Below are 18,697 nucleotides of genomic sequence, written 5' to 3'. Positions count from 1 at the left end.
ACACAGACCCGCTAGTTACTGGAATAACTGCTGATCCGAAGGTGGAGTGTATCGTCTGCCACAGCTGTGCCAGATTTAAAATGCCAAAAGTACTGAATAAGTTTTTAGTGTAAGTATGTCCCATGCAATATTTGGGACACACGTAAAAATGTTGCTTGTTGTTTATGTGAGTTCAGCTGTACCCCAGTTGTCTGGCTGTCCAAGTGCAAGTGGAAGGCAGGGGGTCCCCCCGGGAGTGCTGACTCCCCATCAGGCCACTTCCGGCCCCTGAGGGTTAAATCACCCTGTTCAGGCCATGAGGGCATGGAGCAGATGAAATGGGTTGAGAAAGGCCAAAAGTGGCATTTCCTGCCCCTGCTGCAGGGTACTGAGGTCTACAGCCATCAGATGACGGTGTCCTGTCCTAGGACGCAAAGCCGGCATCAGTGTCTAGGTGGCAGTTCCAGGTCATAGACCAGGAGCGCCAGACGGCTCTGCCGGGCCCTTCCAGGACGTTCTGTGACCAGCGCACAGGAGAGAGACCCATCCTGCGGGTTTATTCATCATGGAAGGGCTTTAATGTCCTCGGTGCACAAGGGGCCAAAGACACACTTGAAACATCCTCACCAGCAGGCTGCCCTCTCGCGTTGATGGACAGCCATCTGACCCACACCCGCCGGAGAAGCAGCTCCAGACAGACAGGGCCGACGGTTCCCAGTGGCCAAGCCAGAGCCTCCAAGGTCCGAATTCTCAGGATCACCTCTTCCAAGGCTGCGGGGCCGCAGGTGGCAGGGGCGCTAACTGCACTGACCTGGTCTGAGGGAGGGGTCTGCCCTGGCCATCAGGCAGCCAACCCCACAAAGCCAGGCCGGCCCAGAGCTGGCCAGGCTCTGCAGGCCCAGAGGCAGCAAGGGGGCGGGAGCAGGCCTGCAGGGAGACAGCTCTGCCCCCAGCTGCCCGGACGCGCGGGTTCGCACGCAGGTGTCGTCAGCGGGAGATGGTCTCAAGAGGAAAGGAAGCCGCGGCCAGTCTACCCCCAGGCCCTACACCCTTCCCTCCTCCCGGACGCCTGGGACGCAGCGCCCCCGATGTGCAGGTAGGGACCAGCCCAGCCCCACCAGTGAGCTGGCGGCTGCGGTGGGTCCAGGAGCTGGGAAGTGAGGGAGACAGGCCAGGCCTCCAGTCCAGCCTCTCCGGGGGGCCCACAAGCCCTGAGGCCAGCGTTTGCCAACCTTTACACCAGCCCAGAGAAGCCAGGGCCTGGCAAGCCCCCGTGAAGGTGCCAGGAACCCCAGCCCAGCCCCTCTCCCGCTGCCCAAACCACTGCCAGCTTGCACCCTGGTGAGCTGTGCATCATGGGGGACTCCACCCAGGAACCAAAGCTGGATCCTTTCTGAGAGAAGTGGCGCCAAAAAGTGTACTGTTTCCCACTGGCACCCCTGACCCGGTGTGGGAGATCTGGCTGGACCGGCCTCCTCCTCCCGTGCTGAGCGGCTGGTGGGAGGGCTCGCTGACCCACTGGGCACCGTGGCCAGCCTAGGAAAGCAGACACATGCCCGACTTGGACGAGGGGGCTGCCTCCTGCCCGGAGACGCCCTTCATGTCGTCCGGCATCTGCCCGTCGGGCCGCCACACGTTCAGGTCCCCGAAGATGCCTGTCTCGATCATCTCCTCCTGCCAGGGTATGGGGCAGGTGCCCGAGGCGAACTCCTGGAAGAATTCCGTGTCCGCTTTGTCAAAGGCCACGCCCTTGACCGTGGAGAAGGCACCCACATCCTGGATGTTCTTTGCATAGACAGTCCTGGAGTCCGGGACGAAGGGCGGGGTCAGCATCCCTGTGGGGGGACAGGAGACCCCGGGCCTAAGCCGACAGCCAGGGACGGGGGGCTGCTTGCAGAGAGTCCCATGTGTCTGAGCTCCGCCACGCTGCCCTGGCAGAGACGAGCCGTGCGCGCCCCTCCCAGGGTGCCGAGCAAGGCTGGACACTCAGTCCGGTCCAGACTCCTGTCGTCAGAACCTGCCGCCCCCTCCGCCCTCCTCAGAAGCCCATAAGGAAGGTGGGCACCGTCCCCGCCTCACCACCCCCACCCCGCCATGCCCCCGGCCCTGGACCGGGCTCTGGCCTGCAGGTGGACCCAGATGCTCAGGATAAACGCCTACCCTCTCGCCCCACCCTCGTCTGCGTGGACCCCAGGCCGCGTCAGCCCGGCCAGGTGTGGCCTTGGGACAAACGTCCAGCTCCAGCTTCCCGGGTCCTGACCGCTCAGGCTGCCGGGCCCCCTGCACACCGCCAACCCCGCCCAGGGCTGGTCTGGGTAGCTCCCTGGGTGCCAGCACCTTCGGTTCAGCTGGGGCTGCCTCCACCCGACCCTTCCCTCAAAGGTGACTCCTAAGAGAGCGTTGGGCTGTGAGGTCACAGGCTCGAGCTCCTGGGATGTGACTCGGGGGGTGTGGTGGGTCCCACGTGTCTCTCCCTCAGACACACGTGCACACACTCACATGTGCACACACTCATAAAGTGCACACACTCACACATGCACACGCTCACTTGCACCTGCTCATAAAAGACCTGGCAGCAAACCCGGGTTGGATGATGACTGGAGAAATCCCGCTTGACTTGGCTCGTGGGTTCCTTAAAGGAAGCACCCAGCCACGGGTTTGGGTGCTTGGCACAAAGGTGGGTCAGGGTGCCTTCAACAAGACCCGTCCAACCCGTGCTGCCTCTGAGGGTGCCCGAGAGGCCCGACCCAAGAAGGTGCTGTCCAGGGCTTGTTGTAACGATCAGGGGCAGGGTCCGTGGCACCGTCGGGCAGAGGTGCGGGGGTTTTGCCCAGGCCACCTGCCCTGCTGGCTTCACAATGAGCTTCTGGATGCCCATGGGACGGGGCAGTCGCAGGGTTCACCCAGCCCCAGCCCCCCGCGGGCAGTACCGGCCTCCAGCTGCCGCCAGCTGACGTCTCTGAAGAGGGGGTGCGTGCGGAGCCCGTCGCAGGAGCCGTCCCGGAACCCCAGGCGCTTCTCAGGGTCCTTCTGCAGCAGCGCCTCGCAGAAGTCCTTGCTGGCTGGGCTGAACTTGTCGGGGTAGGTGACTGCTTGCTCCAGGACCCTCTGCTTCAGCTCCTTGTTCTCCACCTGCACGGCGGGCGCAGCACCATCCACCCAGTCACAGCGTGGGGCCCCTCCTGCCGCCCGGGCCCCCCGCAGCTGCAGACAGCTGTGCCACAGCCCAGGCGGCCCAGCCTCAGGAGGGGCGCACACCACCCTCCCACAGACTGGCTCAGCCTCGTGGTCAGGGCACGAAACCCGGAAGGCGAAGACTTGCACCCCCACGACATCCCCTCTAGCTGCTGAGGGGCAGGCGTCCACGGGGTCCATGGGGCCACAGCTCAAGCCAGCTCCCCAGAGCAGAGCGGCCACTTCCAGTGGCTCCATCAGCAGGGAGCTCCCTGACAATCGCCCCGGAATTCTCTACCCCACCGCAGCCAAACGCTGACTGGGCCTCTTCCTGTCGGTCAGATTCGCCCTTCCTGAAACTCCTAAAACTTCACGGGGGTGGGAGCATCTAGAGTCACTCTTCCGGGTCCACATTCTTGCATTCATCGTGACAGGTTCGAGACCTGTCCATGTCATGGGTGTATCCAGGGTTCCTCACCAATGAACAGACCAAGGGTGGACCACAGAATATTCAGAGGGACCACGATGGACCAGACAATGGACAGACAATGATAGTTCACTTTCTCATAAAAGCTCCTTATGTTGGTTTTCCCCAGAACACAGGGACCTTGGCAGGGCTGTGGGCTCGACACAGGCCCTGAGGGGGCTTAAGTCCCGAGGCCAGTGTGGACCCCATCCTGCTGCTCTGCGCTGGTCTTCTGAGCTGAGGTCAAGGAGACTCGCTGGTTCAAGGCAGAGGTGCAGACACAGAACAGCCCTGCGCGTTTGTCGAGGGGGAGGTCCTCACTCTTGGGGGACCTGGTTTGTTCTCGCAACTGTCTCGGGGAGAGGCATGGGACTGAGTAGGGGTGCCATGGGGTGGTCTAGCGGAAGAAATGGACGGTTGAGACCTCCAGCCAAGCCGAGGGGCCGCGGGCACAGACGACGAGCCTCATCTAAAGTGCCGTCCACCCCAGGCCTCCTCACCCCAGCTCCAAGCTGGGTGGTGTGGCACCCATGGACAGGCTGCTTTGCTTTTCTTGTTCTGAACATGGACGGGGCCTCTGGACGCCTCTGCTCACAGCCCTGCTGGGCAGGGCAGAGCGCCCCAGGGAGGCGATGGGCCACCCCAGGACAGGAGTGGGCCAGGGAGGCCCGGCCCAGAGCCCCTCAGTGCCCACTGCCCCAGGACACCCGGGGACGCTGCCATGCCTGGAGCAGGGCCTGCGGTCAGCACCGGGGAGGACAGCCCCCAGGCCGAGCTGCTCCTGGGGCAGGGCTGGCATCTAGAGACCAGGGATGACATCACCGTGTCCCCCTCCAGCCCAGGGCGGACTTGCCCCGAGAGCCTAGTGCTCCCCCATGGAGGGCCACCGCCAGGTCAGTGGGGGGCGCTGCCCCCGTGACGCCCCCACACACAGGACCGCTGGCGCGCCTACCTTCTCTCCACGGGCTCGGAAGGGCCCTCTGGCCGCGATCATCTCGTACAGTGTGACGCCCAGCGCAAAGTAATCCACGGAAAAGTCGTACTCCTCCCCCTGCAGGAGCTCGGGGGCCATGAACCCTGGGCAGGAAGAGAGGGACTCAGCGGCCAGCAAGAGGAGCAGACACCCTGGCTCCCTGGAACCAGCAGCGTCCTTGCACTGTGACACATGGGCAGACCCCCGCCCCCAGGAGGTGCCCCCCGTCCTGAGTGTCCCCTAGGCACAGCCGCTCCCAGCAGAGAGCCCCCACCCAGGGCGGGTCTGCCCCACTCTGGTGCCCACGGCAGACGGAGCGGATGTCTGGGGCTCATGAGGGGCCTGCAGGTCAGCGGGTCTGTGGTCAGAGGTAGGCGCTCGGTTGCTGCCCAAAGGGGCCCAAAAGGAGAGGCCAGAGTCCCAGTGTCCAAAGAGCGGACTGGATGCTAGTGGCCTGTGCTTTCCACCTCTGGGGGGTTGGGGTCACATGCCAGGCCCCAAGGGTTGAAGGGGGCACCCTGGAGCCCGCCCCAGCCTCCAGCTCTGCGTGCCCAGTACGGAGGCCAGCCTGGCACCTGGGGTGGTGGACAGGCAGCATCTGGGGCCAGTGGGGCACTCCTGGGGCAGGGGGTGCTCGGGAAGTCGGGGGCTTCTCTGCTTGGATGACTGGATGTCCCCCCAAACCAAAGCTGAACATGTGTCTATTTCCGGCCTCTCTGAGCCCCGCAGAATCTGCCCGTGTTTATGGCGAGTTCCCAAGGGGGGCGTGCCCACAGGACATTCTCCCAGGGGCTGCAGGTGAAGTTCAGAAGAATCACCGGCCCCGAACGCAGCCACTCATCAGGGAATCACACTGCCGTCCAGGTGCCGCAGACGCAAGAAAGACACGTTCACCAACCACCGTTCTCCATGGAAGCATCCAGGCGGAGGCCCCGCAGAGACGCAGCGCCCCGGCGGCAGAGAGCCCGCTGGCCCCTGCCCTCCGCGCCACCCGCTCAGACCCACAGACGCGGTCTTCAGTGGTGACGGTGACAGCCACCGCGTGAAGGAAGGACCAGTGAACAGGGCTCCCGTCCGGGCGTCTGCTCCTCGGGGGGACCCTCCCGTCTCCCTCTCGCGCCGGCGGGGCCACGCGAGTCCCCACTTGGGTGGACTGCGGCTGGCCGGGGCTGGAGGGAGCGGGGCCGGGGAAGAAGGTACGGAGGGCTCCGTGAGGCCTCACTGGACGCCCCTGACCCCAGGCCCTGCGGGGCTGCTCACGGCCACACCCGGCGCCTGACCTCAGAGGTCAGACGGAGCGCCCGCCCGGCCAGGCCTGGCGCCCCCTGGCGGCCAGCAGGGCCTCCCGCAAGCAGGGCGGGCCACACCTGCGGTCCAGCAGGCTCCGTCCTGGCCCCGGGGAGGGGCCCCTGCGGTGTTCTCCTAAGGACACGAGTCCCCGGAAGAGGCGAGAGGCGGCTCCCTCACACACTCAGGCCCAGGGAGGAACCTGAGATCTGGCCCAGGATCCGGAAAATTCAAGACAGAACCTTTTCCTAAATAAAGCCCTAGATGAGAAAGACCTACCGTGGGGACAGACAGCCCCCAAAGGAGCTGAGAGCACAGGATGGGGCAGAACAAAGCCCATAGGCCCCGGGCCCGGGCCCTCTCTTTCCCCAGAGCTGAGCATGCAGGGGAGGAGCAGATTTGCTGAGAAAGCCTGCAGAAACCCAGGGCCATAGGGAGCAGGGAGGGCGTGGCGGTCTGCTTGTGAGTCTGGGTGCCTGGCGGTGAGACCTCCACGCCATCCCTCGCTGTGAAGCCTCTGCTCCCACCTGCCAGGGGTGAGAGGGGATGCAGGCAGGACCCCCCAGGCACGCTCTTGTGAACACACACACACGCTCTGGACAAGGTCAGCCCCCCTACTGCACGGCCTCCCCGTGGCCATGAGGCGTGGGGAGGGGGGGGCCGGGCACTCCCCGAGGCCATCTCCCCGTCTGCCCCCTGGGATGCCCGCAGTTGAGCCCCTGCCCAGCCCCGCCCAGTGCCCCTTCCCTCTGCCCTGCCGCCCTCAGCGCAGACCCCAGGCTCTGTCCACGGCGGCTCTGGGAGGCTTCTGTCTCCAAGGGTGGGCGGGGTGCCACTTCCGCACAGCTGTGCAGGCCCCTGGCTGTTTCCCTGCCTACTCTGTGGTGAGGGAGCAGTTTTCCGACACCCCAGCGTTCACCATGCCCCCACCCCAAGCCACAGGACCCCAGGATGGGCCCTGCCCCTGCCCTCAGAGAGGCTGCGCCCCCAGAGAGCCCTCACCTGGGGTCCCCGCATAGCCCTTGGTCTTGGTCTGCCCTTCCTTCAGCTCCACGGCCAGCCCAAGGTCGGAAATGCGGACGTTGCCTGGAGAGCAAACACAGCTCAAGTCACCTACAGCCCCACGAACAGAGGCCTGCAGTCTTCCTGGAGCCGTGGAAGTCTTGGCCAGCTTTGCACACACACGCACACCAGGCACGCACGCGTTCACAAGCACAGCACAGGCACACACAGGAGACCCCACTCCTTGCCATGGACAGACGGGGGCGCCCAGCAGCGCCTGCCTGGAGTCCGGGGCACCGGCCCCCAGCCAGCCTCTTCTTTGAGCTCTGCAGCCTTGGCCCGTGGGGACAGCGGGTGTCCCTCAGCCTCTGATGGGGAGGGGACCCTAAAGTCACTTGCAGGAGGCCTCGGCCTCAGGAGCTGCTTTGTGATAAGATGCCCAGTTTGACTCCTCACAGAGGCAGCAAGGAACGTGATGAGTGAGGACTCGGCCATGGCCCTAACTGTTTACTAACAGCTCCACACGCTCCTGATGCCTGGAACAACTCCCTGCAGCCCTGGGCGCCCAGTCACGCTCCGGATTTCCCCTGGGGATAATCACTGAACAAACAATAAACAGATGTCAGCTGGGTCTTTGTGCTGTGGAACTATAACCAGCATTTATCAAAGCTGGTCCCTCCCCTACTGATGACTCGTCAGGCTGCAGAGGGGAGTCAGGGGAGGGAGGCAGGAGGGGAGCAAGGCTGGGCGGGGAGGCCAGGAGAGCAGGGAGGGGAGACAGGAGGGCAGGGAGGGGAGGCTGGGCTGGGAAGCAGGCGGGCAGGGAGGGGAGGCCAGGCCGGGAGCCCGCCGCACCATCATCGTCCAGCAGCACGTTCTCGGGCTTGAGGTCTCGGTAGACGATGTTCCGCTGGTGCAGGTGCTCCAAGCCGCTGACGATCTGGGCTGTGTAGAAGACGGCGCGAGGCTCCTGGAAGCCGGGGTTCTCCTCGTCCACGTTGTAGATGTGGTACCTGGGGGCAGACCGCGCGGAGTCCGTGCGTCTCTGGCACAGCCACAAGCCACGGGCCCACAGTTCTGACGGGAAGCAATATCTTGGGGGAACGGTGAGGGCTGAGGCCGTCCCGCCTGAGGAGCCCGCGGCAGAGCTGGGACCCTGGCCCCAGTGTCCTCGCCCCCTTCGTCCTCTTCGTCTAGCTCCAGAGCCGCTACCGGCAGAAGCAGGCAGTTCTCCCAGCCCCCACCGCCCCGACCCACAGGGCTGGGAAATGGGCCCCAAAGCCACTTTACAGCCACCAGCGAAGGAGCCAGGCAGAGGGAGGTGCAGGCAGGCCATGACCAGCCCGAGGCCCATGCGACGCGAGCGGCTGACCCAGAGCCTAGGAGCCTGCTCCAGCACGGGGCGCAGCCTGGTACAACGGAGTACGGTGCGGAATAATAGAATATAACGCAGTGTAACAGCGCCGCGCCACGCAGGGCAGCGTGCTGCAGCAGGGGGTACACCGGGACAGGGTGAGGCGGGCAGCCTCGCCCAGCGTGGCACGGTGCAGCGTGCAGGCTGACGTGCACGCCGATGTCACACTGCCACCCCAGCACCCTGCAGGGCGTGGTGGGCGGGTGAGGCAGGCGGGGCGTCAGGGTCCTTCTCTTGTTGTTTGCATGCTCCAGACCCTTCGCTCCTCCTCCATGAATGCATGCAGGTGACTCAGCCAGAGCCTCAGCCCCTCACCTGGAGAGGGGACCAACAACTCACCAGACCAAGTTTCAATGCAGGAGAACCTGGACAGGGGCCGGGGCCCAGCAACGGCCCCACACCCTCAGGAGGGACATGTGAGTCCCTAAGTGTCTCAGAGGCCCTAGCTGACTCTCCACAGCAGGCATGGACCACCGGTATTTATCTTTATCCCCGTCTCACAGACCAGCGCTGGCCAAGAGTGCCCGAGCTGCCCAGCTGACCGGCGGGTCCTTTCCCCGCCAAGAGCCCAGGGTCGGGCCCCCGGGTCTCCCGCAAATCCAGACCCTCTGGTCCTCCCTGCGGGCTGATGGCCAACGTCGCCACACCGTGCTTCCAGCTCTGCCGTCACCCCCTGGGGCCCCCACATCTCACTGAGACCACAGACGCCTCAGGGACTAGCAACCAGAAGACAGAGAGGAAGGCTTGAGGACGACAGGGCTTCTCCTCATCACTCATTTTCAGCACGTGGGAAGCAGCCCCTCTGGCCCCAGAGACGCTGCACAGTCAGCCAAGCCCTTCCAGCCCCGCTCCCACGAGGCCGAGAGGTGCCTTACCGAATGTCACCTCCGTTCATGATGGTCATCACCAGGCAGAGGTCCGTCTTGGTCTCGAAGGCGTAGGCCAGGGACACGATGAACCTGCTGTGCACTTTGGTTAGGATCTTCTTCTCCACCATCGCACCCTGCGGAGCGGGTGAGCCCCAGGTTCAGGCAGGAAAGAAAAACCGCCCCATACAGCCAAGTTCCACCAACTGGAAAATGTCCCAATGAAACACGGAGTTGCAGGTATATTTTTTAAGAGGTTGTACAAAGCGACTGGTTCAAAATTGGGAAAGGAGTACCACAAGGCCGTGTATTATCACCCTGTTTATGTAAATTATATGCAGAGTACATCATATGAAATGCCAGGCTGCATGAATCACAAGCTGGAATCAGGATTGCCAGGAGAAATATCAACAACCTCAGATATGCAGATGATACCACTCTAACATCGGAAAGTGAAGAGGAACTAAAGAGCCTCTTAAAGAAGGTGAAAGAGACAGTGAAAAAGCTGGCTTAAAACTCAACATTCAAAAACCTAAGATCATAGCATGTGGTATCACCACTTCATGACAAATAAAAGGAAAAAAAGTAGAAGCAATAACAAATTTTGTTTTTTTGGACTCCAAAATCACTGCAATGGTGACTGCAGCCATGAAATTAAAAGACACTTGCTCCTTGGAAGAAAAGCTATGACCAACATATACAGCATATTAAGAAGCAGAGACATCACTTTGTTGACAAAGGTCTGTATAGTCAAAGCTATAGTTTTTCCAGTAGTCATGTATGGATGTGAGATTTGGACAATAAGAAGGCTGAGTGCTGAAGAATTAATGCTTTTGAACTGTAGTGTTGGAGAAGACTCTTGAGAGTCCCTTGGACTGCAAGGAGATCCAACCAGTCAATCATAAAGGAAATCAGTCCTGAATATTCATTGGAAGGATTGCTGCTGAAGCTTCAACACTTCGACCACCTGATGGGAAGAGGTAATTCATTGAAAAAGACCCTGATGCTGGGAAAGATTGAGGGCAGGAGGAGGAGAAGGGGGAGATAGAGGATGAGATGGTTGGATGGCATCACCGACTCAATGGACACGAGCTTGAGCAAGCTCTGGGAGTTGGCGATGAACAGGGAAGCCTAGTGTGCTGCAGTCCATGGGGTTGCAGAGAGTCGGACACGAGTGAGCGACTGAACAACAGCAGCAGACCGGTTTCGAGTAACCATGTGACGCACCTCACAAGCCCCGTTTCTCAGGGACAGGATATAGCCCGGGGACCCGTCACGCGCAGGGACTTCGGGGTTCCTGGGGCCTCGAGCAAGGGGGTTCCCGCCACCAGCCTTGCAAACGCCCCTGAGGTCACACGGGTCCCTGGGCACCTGTCAGCACCGGCCTTCCCTGCCAGCTCTGCCTCTGCAGACCCAGCCTTCTCCTCCCATCCAGGCCTCTGGACAATGGAGATCAGCCAGACCCACTGGCCAGCACCCTCCCAAGCCACCCTGCACCCCTGGTCACTTTCTACACTCATCTTAAAACCCTATGAAGTCCATTTAACGTGCTTCTAAAAGTTGTGCTGGGTAAGGAGAAGAGCCCTTCTTGATTTGGGAAGCCCTTTCTCTCCACTGCATAGGAAGAACTTAGGCAGATTTTACTTTGTAAAAGTTCAGTAAGGTTCCTGAACCCAGGAGAGAAGCATCTTAATACCCTAACGGCTGGGTTAAGATTGCAGGTCGATGGCCCCAAGGGCCACTGCTGCCCCAGAGTCCATCGGGCAGAGCGCCTTCGGGGGGCCCTGGGCGGGGTGCTGCGGGGGGGCTGCCATTCTCGCCAACACGGGAACGCCGGTGCCGGTTGGAGCGTGGAGGAGATGAGTATCTGAGACACTAAGCCGCTTTCTCTGATCCCACCCGAACGGAGCCTGATGCCAGAGGCAGAGCGGGGGGGGCCTCTGCCCCTTGCACATCCCTGCCCCCTGCCCCAGGACCCGGGCAGCACTGAGCCAGGCGCCCCGGCCTCCCCGCACCAGCCCTGGGGATGCCCTGGGCAGCCTCCTCACTGCGCAACCAGGGAGTCCTAGGAAGCCAGAAGAAGGGGTTTGGGGAACTGATCCAGCCTCCCCGGCACTGGCTGCTGTGTCTCATGGGGGCGCCGACAGACTGAGGACAAGCAAGGTGGCACACCACCCTTGGCAGCTATGCCCAGGCCGTGCTTCGAGGAGGACAGCCACCCGGCCCGTCGCAGTTGTGGGGCTGGAAGCTTAGAGCAGCTGGACAAGCCTAACCGCAGGCCCAGCGTGGAGCCTCACCCGCACCCGCGGCCCTGGCCAGGTGCTCAGCTGCTGCACAGACAGGCGAGCCCGACCAGGGGGCGCAGGGGCCCGACCCCACCCAGGGCCGCCCCCGCAGCAGCACAGCCCACCTGGTACCCCTTCCGCTTCTTCAGCCGCTTCTTGTTCAGCTTCTTGCATGCGTACAGCTTGCCGGTTGCCTTCATCTGGCAGGCGAACACCTCCCCGAAGCCGCCCCGCCCCAGCACCCTGAAGTCTAGGAACCAGTCCTCGCCCATGGGCTGGGCCTCCAGCCACTTCCACTGCAAGAAGCGCAGGAAGTAGAGGCTGTCCAGGAACTCCTGGAAGGGGGCCTGGCCTAGGTGTGCCAGGACGGCCCGCAGCAGGGGCTGGAAGAGCCCGTCCCCCACCCCCTCCCGGGCCCGCGCCACCGTCTCTGCATCCAGAAAGCCGCAGAAGAGCTGGGCCTGGGAGTCCAGGTACTCGGCCCGGATGGCCTGGGCCTTCTGCAGCCGGAGGGTGTCGTCGGCTGTGTCGTAGTCCTCGATGTCCTTCCAGAGCTGCAGGGCGGCCCCGTGCTGCTCGTGGGCCCGCAGGAACTGCTGGAAGAGCCGCTTGCCGATGGGCTGCTCCAGGCACACGCCCTCGAAGCCCAGGTCCAGACTTGTCCGGAGCGCCTCGCATTTGGAGAGTGGGGGCAGCTTGAGCCTGGCCAGGTACTTCCTGTCCCGGGAGGCCGGGCCACTGCTCGCATCCAAGCTGCCCCGGGCCGCGATGAAGGCCGAATTGGCCACCACTGTCTCCAGGGACCCGAAATCCATCCCGGCGCCGGGCCCTCTCCACGTCTCGCTCCCGCGTCCCCAGCCGGCCTGACCCGCTGTCCTTGGCCTGTGGCCCGTCCACGCCCTCGGGACGGGAGGCTGACCGGGCGGCAGGAGCCCCGGGAAGCCCGCTGACGCAGCTCAGGCTAAATCCTGGCCAGAGTGGAGGACGTGCAAGGCAGCGAGCAGGTGCCAGGAAAAGACAATCCCTAAGCTGCTCGCAGACGGATTAGCCAGGCCGTGCTGCCCACTCCTTCCTGCGAGGAAGGACACGCGGGGCCCAGGCCCACCTCACGAGCCCAGAGCCCCTGCCTCACGGGAGCGCCCTGTCCAGCCCGCTGGCCCGAGCAGACGGGCCGGACCTCATCTGTTTCCTGGTGGGGGCACGGGGGCCCAGGAGGAAACTCAGTTCACGAACGTGGTTGGTTTTCCCCACTGTGTGCCATTTTTGTCTTTAGAAAAGCAGTCAGTGAGAAGACCAGCCAAGGATGGTTTAGAAATAGACTTCCCAGACGTCCACAGGTGAGACACTGCCAGGGGACCGGAAGTGTGAGGACTGACATTCGTCCCGACCTGACACCGACAACAGCACCCTCGCCCTGAGGTAGCCCCGGCTCTTGCCGAGGAATCAGCGCCTCGTCAGCCCCGGCCCTCACCTGTGTGGGTGGTGGAGCAGAAATGCCGAGAGAAGCGTTCAGGTGAAAATAGAACAGGACACAGGACACACCAACTGCACCTGGGGTTGAGGCCCCATGGAGAGAGGGGATTGAAGAGGCCAGGGACACACCTGGGGCTCACCTGGGGCTCCTCTGAGACTCACCTGGGACACACCTGGGACACACCTGGGACACATTTGGGACACACCTGGGGCTCACCTGGGGCTCCTCTGAGACTCACCTGGGACACACCTGGGACACACCTGGGACACACCTGGGGCTCACCTGGGGCTCACCTGGGGCTCCTCTGAGACTCACCTGGGACACACCTGGGACACATTTGGGACACGCCTGGGGCTCACCTGGGGCTCCTCTGAGACTCACCTGGGACTCACCTGGGACACACCTGAGACACATTTGGGACACGCCTGGGACACGCCTGGGACACACCTGAGATATGCCTGGGACACACCTGGGACACATTTGGGACACACCTGGGGCTCACCTGGGGCTCCTCTGAGACTCACCTGGGACACACCTGGGACACACCTGAGACACATTTGGGACACGCCTGGGACATGCCTAGAACACACCTGAGATATGCCTGGGACACACCTGGGACACATTTGGGACACACCTGGGACTCACCTGGGGCTCACCTGAGACTCACCTGGGGCTCGCCTGAGACTCACCTGGGACACATTTGGGACACACCTGAGACTCACCTGGGGCTCACCTGAGACTCACCTGGGGCTCGCCTGAGACTCACCTAGGGCTCGCCTGGGCTCACCTGGGACACATTTGGGACATGCCTGGGACATGCCTAGAACATACCTGAGATACGCCTGGGACACACCTGGGGCTCACCTCGGTACAGCCTTGTTGGTCTTGTTCTAGTAGGCAGCAGGTGCTCAGTACCTACAGTAAGGAAAAGAATGCCAAGGATGTGATGGGGGTTGGTGACAGTTTAAAGAAGGAGGTGAAGGACCACAGAAACGCAGAAGGCCCCAGGAGAAGAGGCCAGGTAACCAGCCTCACAGTGGAAGGACAGGGCTCCAGAGGGCAGGGAGACTCTGCAGCGGTGGGAGAGACGACGGACTCTGCAGCATCTGGGGAGGCAGAAAAGAGGACTTGAGACTGAGAAGGTGGGTTGGCACATCCAGCCCGGCACTTCTGGCAGGTGACCTTGGGCTGACCGCTTCAACCCCTTCTTACCTTTTCTTTAACCCGCCAGGGATCGGATGGGACAGCAGCCCCGCACATGCATGGGCCTGAGTCCCTTCTTCAGCTCTTCTCACTCTGCCCTGAGCTTCAGCCTCCCAGTGGCGCCAGGCACTCAGATCACCTGGAGAAAGAAGGATCGCTCTGGTGGGCCTGGGGCGGGGCTGGGCCTGAGGTCAGGACACAGCCCGAGAGGCAGGGTCTGAGGACAGCGAAGCCCGCTGGATGAACTCTGAGCTCCCTCCTTAGATGTGTCTATCAAGGGACTTAGGGACTGGAGAGCAAACCCGGGTCTGAGGGAGTACACAGAGCTTCCCAGACTCATCGGGCCCTTTTCCAAAAGTAAAGCTTTTATTCAGAGTGACTGTAGACGCACGTGCAGTTGTAAGAAGAAACGCAGAGACCCCCATGCCCTCGCCCCCTCCCCCACTTAGCACAGGATTGACGCATGTATACCGACGTGGGCTCGGCCAGCACTCAGGAACCCTGACACCACATGGCCCCCGTTTATAGACAACCACCCCCTTCCCTCCCTGACACTGTCCTGAACCCTGAAAACCACTCAGCTGTTCGCCATTTCCATAAAGCTGCCATTTCAAGAATGTTATATGTTGCAGTCCATGGGGTCTCAAAGAGTCAGACACAATTCAGCAGCTGAGAAACAACAAGTCCACATGAGTGGAGCCGCACGTTGTGTAACTTTGGGGACTGGCTCTTTTCACTCAGCGTGACTCCCTGGAGGCAAGCAGGTGGCTACCCGCACCTGCAGGACTGCTGAGTAGTATTCCACGGTGTGGGTGGACCATGGCTGGCTTAATCATTCACTTGTCGAAGGACATCTAGGTTGATTCCAGTTTGGGCTATCATAAATAAAGCTGCTATAAACATACAGATATCCATGCCGATATAAAATTCAATTTCTCTGGGATTAATGCCCAAGAACATTGCTGGGTCACGTGGTACTTGCAATATTTGCATGTTTAATTTTTTAAGAAACTGGCAAACTTTTCCTCAGATGGCACAGGATGAGATGGTTGGATAACATCACCAACACAATGGACATAAGTTTGAGCAAACTCTGAGAGATAGTGAAGGACAGGGAAGCCTGGTGTACTGCAGTCCAGGGAGTCGCAGAGAGTCAGACAGGACTCAGCGACTGAACAACAACTACTATTTTACATTCCCACCAGCAACATATGAATGACCAAGATTCTCAGCATCCTCACCAGCGTTTGGAGTTGTCACTATTCTTTATTTCAGCTCTTGTGATAGGTGGTACCCCATTGCGGTTGTAATTTGCATTTCCTTACTGGCCACTTACGTTGAACATTTATCCAAGTGTTTATTTCCCATATATGAATCCTCTTTGGTGAAATATCTCTTCACATCTTTTGACCATATTCTAACTGGACTGCTTGCTTTTCTGCTATTGTATTTGAGGTCCAATTTCTCAGTTTCTTTCTTTTACAGATTGTGATTTTGGTGTTAAGTCTAAGACTCTCTGTCTAACCCTAGTTCTTAAAGATTTTCTCACAATTTTTTTTCTAAAAGTTTTATACTTTTACATGTAAATCCATGACCATTTTGAGTTAATTTTTTTGCAAGCTGTCAGCTAGGTCAGGGTTACTGGACGTTTAGTTGCTCCAGCTCCATGTGTTAAAAAGGTCATCTTTGCTTCGGTGAACTTCTTTGGCACTGATGTCAAAACCTGTGGGCGCATGTGTGTGAATCCACTTCTGAGTTTACTGCTGTGTTTATTGGTCTCTGTCCCTCTGTCCCTCACTGTCTTGATGACTGTGTTTATATCATGAGCCTTGAAATTGAGTAGACCAAGTCTTCCTACCTTATTTTTCATTTTTAAAATATTTTCCAAAAAAGTAAGGATTCCAAATAGAAAATAAAATATTTTAACTTTTCTAGTTCCTTGGTCTTCCTAAATAAATTTTAGAGTAGCCTTATCCCTAGATACAAAAGAAGATCTTGCTTGGATGTTGATAGAAATTGTGCTAAAACACTGTATCAGTTTGGGGAGTGTTGACATCTGTGTAGAGTCTTCCAACCTGTGAACACAATATGTCTCCATTTACGTAGATTTTTGTCTCACTGTCACTATGTGGTTTTCAGTATAAAAGTCCTGTACATGTTTTATTAGATTAACACCTAAGTAATTCCTTTTTGTTTCCAGCAGTTGCTATCTGGAGTGTCTTGTGTGTCTTTGCTATCCAGAAGATCGATTGCAACGTGGCATGGGTTGGGGGTGCCTATTAGCGGTTCTCTCAGCTTCTTGGGTCTGAAGGTTTACTCCTCAGCCCCCCTTTCTTCTGCCCTTGCACGACCCCGACGACTCAGGCGTCAGTCTTTACCACGGCTGGGCACCGAGCTCTGCACAATTTTTTCTGGTTCTAGTTTCTCTCCGTTTGTTCAAACCTGGAAACTTCTTTTTTTTTTTTCCATGTCACTGATTCTTTCCCCTCTCCCCTCCCCTCTGCAGAGGAATACATTCTTTGAGCTTTTTAGTCCGGCTTCTGCATTTTTTAATCTAAAATTTCCATTTGGTTCTTCTATGTATCTTTGGTTTCTTTCCTTAAACTTCCTACTTCTGTTTTCCCATTTGTTTCAAGCGCACTCACAGCTGCTCACTGAAGCCCTTTCACTGTGGCAGCTTCCCTGCCTGCCCATGATTCCAGCCTCTGTCACCCCAGTCTTGACACGTATTGACTCTCCTGTCTTGATTCCTTTTGAGATCTGCCCGGGTCTTGCTCTGATCAGTGATCATCCACTGACACCTGGGCATCCTCCTATCGTCCAGCCCTCAGTTCCTGCTGGCTCCTCAGACCCCTCAGCAGCAGGGGAGAGGGGTGGCTCCCGCCCCTTACGGCCCCCAGGTGGGAACCTGGGCTGAGCCCCACATTGTCTGGGGTGCACCCTTTTCGGGGCTCATCTGCTCAAGTGGTCCCACAGGCATGCTGGGCAGGAAGCTGCCCTCTCCCAGTGCTCCCCCCGCCACCGCCATGGACACGTCCCGAGAAGGTCATTGTGATAACACGTGCGGCTCAGCACACACGTTCACACTGGTGGGAATTCAGTCTAAGTGTGGAAGGTTCAGTCCCGAGACGAAGCCCCGGAGCATCCGCACGCCCAGGCCAGGGCAGCACAGGGTCTGTGTCCAGCAGTTGCTGCCCTGCGCCTCGAGCCTCCTCGCTTGGGGCCCCAGCTCCATGGGCGTGGACAGTGAGACCGAGGCCCGAGGCCACACTCTGCATTTCTACAGCCCTGAAGTTCCCAAGCCGTGACTGTGAACAGTGTGAAGGAAAGCGCCTAGAATCTGCCCATTAAGAAACCCAAGAAATCATGAGTCCAAGCTAAAATGCTACAATTCCACATGAATTTTTATCATTTTGCTGACAGACTCTAAATCATCCTAAAGAAAATGGCATAATGGCTGGAGGGTTTTTCATAATTCTTTCCCTGGAAGAAACCTTCTGATTTGACCCTGTGGGTCCCTCAGAGTGAGTGTGATAGTGGACAGTGGATGGACAACCAGAGCTTTGTGCGATCCCCGTCAACCCAGCCAGTTCGGACGTGGTGTCTGTGAGGGGTTGTGGTCCATCACCCCTGCCTGGCGTCACCTCTTCTGCCTCATCATGGAGGTGATGTCACATCCCTGAGCGATGTCTGCTCCCCAGGGAGCAAAGGTCATGGCCCCGGCTATGTAGACCGCCAAGGCTTCTTGGTTCTGACCATACACTGCAGGGGTCTGGGGGGTGGCCAGACACTCAGGCCACCCGCAGGTCAGCTAGCTCAGAAATTCGGGGGTGGGACCAGTGTCAGAGGCCACCGAGGCTCCAAGGCAACTTGGACGTGGCTCCAGGTGGTGTGTCCGCTGCCCAGGCACGGCCATGGTCCTGCAGCCGTAGGTGAGGCCCCTGGGAGCTCCCAGCCCACCGGGCCTGTGTGGGTCAGAACCTGCCTTTGAACAGCATGCCCGGGGCCTGGCATCGTTCAGTCTGAAAAGCACGTCTCCTGCAGGGCGGTGGACCCCTCTGTGGCTCTCAGGGCAGCACGGGAGTCGTCACCAAGTATCGGGACCCCTGAGCCCCCAGCCCGCCTCCCGGGGCACCACTGAGCTTGGCTAGCCCACAGCAGCAGTGACGGTGACAGGAGAACCTGGCTCCCGCCCCTCTGGGACCCCCGTTGTCGCCCACCACAACCTCAGGCTCCTGCCCCTCAGCTCAAGCCTGTCGGCCACGGCTGGGCCCCAGGTCCAGGCCTCGCTGACCTGCTCTCCTGCCAGCCCCTCCCGAGCGCCTGCTGGTCTCCTTGCTCGCTTGTTATCAGAGCAGATAAAGTTCCCGCAAGGGCACACACGAGGAGGGGCTGGCACTGGGGGCGCTGTCCCGACATGCCCGGGGAGGCGGCAGAGGGCACCTTAAGGCAGGCCCGATAACACCTGCCGGGGCCTCCCTGGGCTGGGCACCACGGTGCCCTTGGGCTCCGAGGAGGAGACCTTAAAAGCCGGGCACGCAGCCTCCCCGCAGCCCTAGCAGCAGCGGTCAGCG

The 18,697-nt window shown here is 60.0% G+C and overlaps 1 protein-coding gene across 1 annotated transcript; it reads right to left on the bottom strand.

The window, feature by feature from the left end:
* Positions 1–1,515: 1,515 nt before the first annotated feature.
* GRK1 (G protein-coupled receptor kinase 1) lies at positions 1,516–12,261 on the bottom strand. Its single transcript, XM_061133046.1, has 7 exons — positions 11,572–12,261; positions 9,171–9,298; positions 7,737–7,894; positions 6,882–6,965; positions 4,572–4,696; positions 2,910–3,111; positions 1,516–1,814 (listed from the first exon to the last, which is right to left on the bottom strand). Exons 1-7 carry the CDS (start codon positions 12,259–12,261, stop codon positions 1,516–1,518), a joined length of 1,686 nt encoding a protein of 561 aa, XP_060989029.1.
* Positions 12,262–18,697: the final 6,436 nt, after the last annotated feature.

The sequence above is a fragment of the Dama dama genome, chromosome 30 (assembly GCF_033118175.1).
Source record: "Dama dama isolate Ldn47 chromosome 30, ASM3311817v1, whole genome shotgun sequence".
NCBI lineage: Eukaryota > Metazoa > Chordata > Mammalia > Artiodactyla > Cervidae > Dama > Dama dama.
Note: the sequence above shows the minus strand (reverse complement) of the source record. Positions and strands in the feature narration are given on the sequence as shown.